The sequence below is a fragment of the Arvicola amphibius genome, chromosome 4 (assembly GCF_903992535.2).
Source record: "Arvicola amphibius chromosome 4, mArvAmp1.2, whole genome shotgun sequence".
Classification (NCBI taxonomy): domain Eukaryota; kingdom Metazoa; phylum Chordata; class Mammalia; order Rodentia; family Cricetidae; genus Arvicola; species Arvicola amphibius.
In genome coordinates this window covers 34,788,554-34,796,076 of record NC_052050.1, presented here as the reverse complement: position 1 = coordinate 34,796,076, position 7,523 = coordinate 34,788,554, and the positions used below count along the sequence as shown (strand labels likewise).

Here is a 7,523-nt window from a genome sequence, read left to right as displayed (position 1 = left end):
TGTGACTGTATTTGAAATTGAAAGTAGCAGAAAGTACCATGTGGGGCATGTGGCAGAACATAAAACACAACTAATCTCAGATCTCCAGGGAGTAGGGAGATCGCTAATTCCCATACTCTTTACAGTGTTCAAAAGTGTAGTAAACAATGACTTTTTTAAAGATCTCCCGACAGGTTACATGGTTTTCCATTAGAAACACTGAGCCTGGCGGCACGTGCCTGTTGTCCCAGCCACTTGGAAGGCCTGAGGCCGGAGGACTGGCTAGAGTCCAAGAGTTCAGATCCAGCCTGGGCAATATAGCAAGATCTTTAAAAAAGAAAGTAAGGGCTGGGAATGAGGCTCAGCTGGTGCATTGCGTGCTTAGTATGCACAGAGCCCTGGGTTTGATCTCCAGCAGCACATGAACCAGGCATGGTGGGGCATGCCCATAATTTAGCACTGGGCAATCCGAGGCCAATCAAAAGTTCAAGTCTCCTCAATACCTGGCAAAGTTCGAGGTAAGTTTCAGACACTGTCTCAAAATAAAGCTTTTCAAAAGTGCAAAACTTTGTTTTGTTTTGTTTTGATTCCGTTTCTTTTTTCTTTTTTTTCTTTCTTTCTTACTTTTTTTTTTTGAGATAGGGTTTCTCTTTGTAGCCCTGACTATCCTGGAACTCATTCTGTAGACCAGGCTGGCCCCAAACTCACAGAGAGTTGCCTGCCTCTGCCTCCTGAGTGCTGAGATTAAAGGTGTGTGCCACCACCGCCCTGCTAAAACTTAATGTTTAAATATTAATCAGAGCCGGGCGGCGGTGGCGCACGCCTTTAATCCCAGCACTCGGGAGGCAGAGGCAGGCGGATCTCTGTGAGTTCGAGACCAGCCTGGTCTACAAGAGCTAGTTCCAGGACAGGCTCCAAAGCTACAGAGAAACCCTGTCTCGAAAAAACAAAAACAAAAAAATAAATAAATAAATAAATAAATAAATAAATAAATAAATAAATAAATATTAATCAGAGCTGTATTGGAGCACTTGCTGCCCTTCCCGAGAACCTGAATTGGGCTCTCAGAACCCATGTCTGGCAGCTCACAACTACCTATAACTTCAGCCCCAGAGGATCTGATACCCTCTTCTGGCCTATGTGACAATCTGCACTAACAGATACACATATATTCACATAAATAATAAATAAAATCTTTTTTAAAAGAAAATATCAATTATGCAGGGCAGTGGTGGCACATGCCTTTAATCCCAGCACTTGAGAGGCAGAGGCAGGTGGATCTCTGTGAGTTCAAGGCCAGCCTGTTCTATAAAGTAAGTCTCAGGACAGCAGAACTATACAGAGAAACCCTGTCTCCAAAAACCAAAAAAGTATTAATCATTGGATAACACATTAGACAGGTAACCATGAGGATCAGAGTTCAAATCCCCACCTCCCATATAAAAAACAAACAAACAAACAAACCAGGCAAGTTTGGTGGCCTACCTGTAATCCCAGTCCTCAGGAATTAGAGCCAGAAGATCCCCAGAGCAAACTGGATAGCTAAACTCATTGAATAAGCAAGTTGGGTATTTAGATTAGGAGAGCTGATGAGCTCCAGGCTCAGCAAGGGGGCTCAGCAAGGGATGCTGCCTCAGTCAATAAAATGGAAAGTGACTGAGGAAGACCCCAGATCTCAACCTCTGGGCTCCACATGTGCAATCACACACACACACACACACACACACACACACACACACACACACATACATATGCACATTTAAACCTGCACACACTTGTGTCTACACATGCATGTCCATACACATGCATGCATTACACACGCCAAAAAAAGGATTTTTATGAAAGTGTTGGAGTTGCAAAACTAGATGCTTTATTCAGGGACCATGAATAGTTGAGCTAGAATGAGGTTTATTTATACATTATTGAAATGTCAGCTTGCGTTATTAAATTGGCAGCATTAAAAAAACCCGATATGGAACTGGACGTGGTGACAAATGCCTTTAACACAGACAGCCTGTCCTACCCAGTGAGTTCCAAGACAGCCAGGGCTATGTAGAGATACCCTGTCTAAAGGACAAAACAAACAAACTAAAACAACAACAGCAAAGACAGACGTGGAAAATTATTTCCCAGAAATTGTCAGATAATTGCAAGAGAATGATAACGAGATTGACCAGATTACAGAAAATACTCATTTTCAACAACTGCAGTTTGTGCCCATTTGAGAGCCTTTCTGTCAGATGAGAAATACTTGAACTCTTTTTCTTTCAGATAAATTAAGGAACGGAATCTTTGCAACTCTTTTTTTCCTAAAAAAGAAAAAAATGTGTTAAAATACAAGATTGCCAAGACAGATACTGGCTTTTGAACGAATACTAATAACTTTTTATGGCTGAGAACTTCTTTTTATACACAGAAGAAGAAAAAAAAAAACAACTCCTGCTATTCTTAAGTGTTTTGAAGATCCAAAGAAAGACTTTTGATTGAGGCTTGTACACAATGCTGCCGCTCTTCCTCGTGATGCCGGCGCCGAGGAAGAGGGTGTGCTCTAACCAGCCTCTGAAGGGTTCTGTTTACAGCAGGGTTTCCAGGAAGAAATGATGAACGCCTGCCACATAAGGATATTGTGAAAGGAAGGGCAAAACTTGGTGGTGAAGTGGGTCCCTTGGACCAGAAAAATGTTAAGTGGGAAAACACTTCTTGGTGTTTCTCTCAGTCAGTCTCGATTCAGCAGAAGGAAGAAGGGTGACACAGTGGGCATGTGCTGGTGTCCCGGCTGCCCACCTTTCTTCCTCATTGTCAACTTGAGTGCATATAGGATACAGACCTCTGGATGTGTCTGAGGATGCTTCCAGAGACGTTTAAATGGCATGGGAAGACCCAACCTGATTATGGCCAGCACCATGACATGGATTGAGGTCCCAAATTGAATAAACAGAAGGAAGGGACAACATCACTCACTGGGTAAAGGCACTTGTTGCCAAGTCTTATGACCACAGATCAATAACCTGAACCCACATGGTAGAAAGAGAGAAACAAATCCTGCAGGCTGTCCTCTGATCTCTGTGTACATGCCTTGGCATGTAGACACACACACAAGCATAAAACACATACATAAATACAGGAGAAAGTGAGCAGAGCACCTGTATTGTCTATCTCTGCAACATGGTCGGGCATCTCACATACCTGCTGGCATGTCTTCCCTGTCATGGCAGACTGCACCCTAAACCCAGGAGCCAAATAAACCCCTCGGTTTCACACTGACTGTGAAATGTCCCCCAGAGGCTCATGCAATACACACACACACACACACACACACACACACACACACACACACACACATATATATGCAGTGTTCTGCATGGCAGATGAGAGCACCAGATCTCATTACTGATGGTTGTGAGCCACCGTGTGGTTGCTGGGAATTGAATTCAGGACCTCTGGAAGAGCAGCCTTTACCTCTGGAGGCTCATGCATTCTAACGTTTGGTTTCCAGCAGAAGTGCTGTTTCAGAAACTCGTAGAACCTTGAAGAAGCAGAGCCTCCATGGAGAATATGAGTGAGTAGAGGCAGGCCTTGGGGCTTCATAGCTCCATGACACTTTCTGTCTGCCTTCTGTTCCCTCACTGCCAATTGTCTTAGTCAATGTCCTATTGTTGTCAAGAGACACCATGACCATGGCAACTCTTATAAAGGAAAGCATCTAATTGGAACTGGCGTATAGTTCAGAGGTTTAGTCCATTGTCATCGTGGCAGAAAGTGTGGCAGCATGCAGACAGACATGGTGCTGGAGGGAACTGAAAGTTCTATGTCTGCGTCAGCAGGTAGCAGGAAGAGAGAGACACTGGACCTGACTTGAGCATCTGAGACCTCAAAGCCCGCCCCCGGTGACACACTTCTTCAAAAAGGCCACTCCTACTCCAACAAGGCCACACCTCCTAATCGTGCCACTCCCTATGAGCCATCAATACAGTATGTCTAGTTACCTCGTGGCCCTGCCACCATGCCTTCCTCTGCCTTGGAGGACTGTATTGCCTAAAACTGTAAGCCAAAATAAACCCTTCCTCCCTTAAATTGCTTCCTTTCAGATATTTGGTCAGAACAACAAGACAAATAACTAACATATCTCCTTAAGGTTTTTTTTTTTTTTTTTTTTTTTTTTTTGTACAGGATTTTGTCAAGGCAATGAAAAAACTACTAATCCATATTCCTTTTTACTGGAGCCAAATCTTTGCTTGGGGGAAATTTTGTGTTATATTTGTTGTATAGACTACTCCTGGCACACACCTCCAGTGCTGATGCCCACACAGAAGCAGAAGGCCATCCACCTGCTCTTTGGTGTCCTTGCAAAACAAACACAAGTTCTAATATGAGTAATAAAATGATCCTTGCCTGGGGTTTGTATCTAAAGGGAGCGAGCCAAAGACCAGGGACATCTGGGAGTCGGACTGCTACCAGCAGCAGCAGCGGCGGCGTGTCACTGGCACTGTGCAGTCTGTCATCTCAACTCCACAGCTCCTTAGACCCAACTTTTTTTCAAGCTTGTCCTTTTGTTGGCCCCCTAACACTGATTTGTACATTGAAGTATGGATTCGGATGTTGGAGATGTTTCAGCCATTAAAGGCTAGGCTCACAACCAAAATGTCAAGAGAAATGGATTCAGGTGCACGTAGAAGAAACCAGCAACAGTAGACACTTAAGGCAAGAGTCTGTCTTCCAAATGGAAGTGTGGATATTGCCATTTAGGATGATAGCCTCCCTGAGTGCTTCTAGATATCCGCTTTGCTATCCGGATGGTACAGACCACAAAGGTCCCACAAATCATGGGAAAGGGGGAGAAGTAGATAATTCCACTCTTGAAGAATAAGTCTAGGGCTGGAGAGATGGCTCAGAGGTTAAGAGCACTTGCTGCTCTTCCAGAGGTCCTGAGTTCAATTCCCAACAACCACATGGTGGCTCACAACCATCTGTACTGAGATCTGGCGCCCTCCTCTGGTGTGCGGGCATACATGGAGGCAGAATGTTGTATACATAATAAATAAATAAATAAAAAGAATAAGTCTAGGAAACTGTACATGCTATTTTTATTTCTACCTTATTGGTTAGCCAAACATAGCTGCAAGGGAGGCAGGGAAATGTGGTCTTCATTTTCAGAGGTCAATGTAAACTCTTCTGATACTGAGTTTAAAAGGGAAAAATAGGAGCTAAATACTAACAAGAATGCTCTCATTCACCTTCTTCCATTTTTATATGTGTGCAATGTATTTGTGCATATTTACACATATATGGGCATGTGTGTGTGCTCATGCATGTGGAGGTCAGAAGTTGATGTCAGGAGTCATCCTGGGTCACCCCTCCACCTTATTCATTGAGGTGGGATCTCTCATTCAAAACCCAGAGCTTCCCAATGTGGTGACTCTTGCAACCAGCTTACTCTGCAGGTCCTGTCTCCACCTCTCAAGACTGGGAGTATAAGCAGGCGACCTGGCATTTACATGGGTTCTGCAGATCTGAATCCCAACTCTTTTTTTTTTTAATATTTATCTATTTATTATGTATACAATATTCTGTCTGTGTGTCTGCCTTCAGGCCAGAAGAGGGCACCAGACCCCATTACAGATGGTTGTAAGCCACCATGTGGTTGCTGGGAATTGAACTCAGGACCTTTGGAAGAGCAGGCAATGCTCTTAACCGCTGAGCCATCTCTCCAGCCCCTGAATCCCAACTCTTATTCTTTCATGTCAAAGCATATTTTGTTTGTTTGCTTGTTTGCTTGCTTTGTTTTGTTTTGCCGAGAGAGGGTCTCACTATGTAGCCCTGGCAGTTCTGGAACTCAGTAGGTAAAACAGTGTACCTACTGAGTTCTACTGCCTCTGCCTCCCAAGTGCTGAGATTCAATGTGTGCATCACCACGCCTGACTCATGTCAAGGGCTTTAATCAGTCCTCATGCATATTTCAGAATTCCTTTTTTTCGTTTTATTATTGCTGGTTTTGTTTTCTTTTTTTTTTTTATAGGTTCTACATTTTATTACCGGAGAAAGCACTCCCAACTTAAACATGATCAAGTCTCCAAGTTGAAAATGTCGATCTCCATCTTATAACACTCATTGAAGATCATGATTCAGCATAAACTGTCTTGCCATTGTTGACTCCTTACAGACCCAGCTTCGTTCTCCTCCAGTGTCTTCTCTTGGAGTTGTACCTGATTTTGTTGCCAGTTTTCATCCGAATCCATTGAGGAATAGGACGATTTTGCTTTTGTTTCTTAGCCAGGAATCGTTTGATTCTGAAAGTCTTGTGAGAAGACATAGCGAGAAGCTGAGGCGGGCAGAAGGTGCACGATGGCGGAGGAAAGGCGAAGAGGAGTGGTTTTGTTTTCTTATTTGTTTGCTTGTTTGGTTTGGTTTGGTTTTCTGAGGTAGGGTTTTCAGTAGCTATGGAGCCTGTCCTGGAACTCGCTCTGTAGACCAGGCTGGCCTCGAACTCCAGAGATCTGCCTGCCTGAGTTCTGGGATTAAAAGCCACCACTGCCCAACTTCATTGGAGTTTTTATTTTGTTTTCAGATAGAGTTTCATGTCATCCACATTGGCCTCATACTATGTAACTGAGGTTGGCTTTGAACTCTTGATCTTCCTGCCTCTACCTCCCAAATGTGTCACCTTATTGGCCCACAATTACTTTTTTTTTTTTTTTTTTTTTGCTTAAATATCCAGAGATGGTTTCTGTTACTACAGACAAGGGATGATGCATGACTCCATGAGAGAAGCCTAAGGTGACACAGAGAGGCAGGACTGGTTGGCCGTGTCTGGCATTGTCACAGCTCCCAAGATACATATCAGAAACAGAGCATAAGTCACTGCTCTGACTCCTGAGTGCTGGTGTTGTGAATGTGCCTCACACATCCAGCTGTTCTTTGATTCACCTTCCAGAGTCTGCTGCCCACTCAAGGATTCAATAGGCTGAGGGTTCAGTCCCATTGGAAAGAAGTGGGCTGGGGAGCTGACTCAGCAGCTAGAAGCACTCCCACTACTCTGCAGAGGACCTCGGTTCTGTTTCTCTACCACACCTGCTAGCTCATAGCCATCTGAGTATACATCTAGTTCCATAAGCTGGCCTCCGTGGGCACCAAGCTCGCATGGAGTGCACAGACATACAAGCAGACACTTACATATAAAATAAATTAACTTTTAAAGAAGAAAATTCTGCACCCCTTCCTTCTCTCTGTACCACTGCACAGCCCAAGCCCTGGGCCACTCCCTTCCACTTCCTGCTTCCTCAACTCCTCTAGATGTCCAGTTAATTCTGCTGACCTGGCCTGCACCCTTGGAAGACCCAACTTAAACCATAGTGCTTCTTTGATTTCCACAAATAACTGATTCTTCTTCAAGATAGAATGTAAATGCGTGTGTATGACGGGGGGCGGGGGAGGCATTCAAGGCCCTTCACTGTGTTTCTTTTTCTCTCGTGTCTTCTTCATTTTCTGTTTCCCGTATGCCTGGTACCTTGGCCATCCTCCTCATCTCTGAGGCCTGCTTCTTCTTG

The 7,523-nt window shown here is 44.1% G+C and overlaps 1 protein-coding gene across 1 annotated transcript; it reads right to left on the bottom strand.

Moving 5' to 3' along the window:
* Positions 1 to 5,985: 5,985 nt before the first annotated feature.
* Positions 5,986 to 6,334, bottom strand: LOC119813439 (60S ribosomal protein L39). The gene has a single exon (XM_038328753.1). The coding sequence runs from the start codon at positions 6,287 to 6,289 to the stop codon at positions 6,134 to 6,136; it is 156 nt and encodes a 51-aa protein (XP_038184681.1). The 5' UTR covers positions 6,290 to 6,334; the 3' UTR covers positions 5,986 to 6,133.
* Between the last annotated feature and the right edge of the window lie 1,189 nt (positions 6,335 to 7,523).

What these genes read in the sequence shown, in the direction of transcription:
- LOC119813439 (XM_038328753.1), bottom strand. Translation starts at nt 6,289, where the DNA reads ATGTCTTCTCACAAGACTTTCAGAATCAAACGATTCCTGGCTAAGAAA.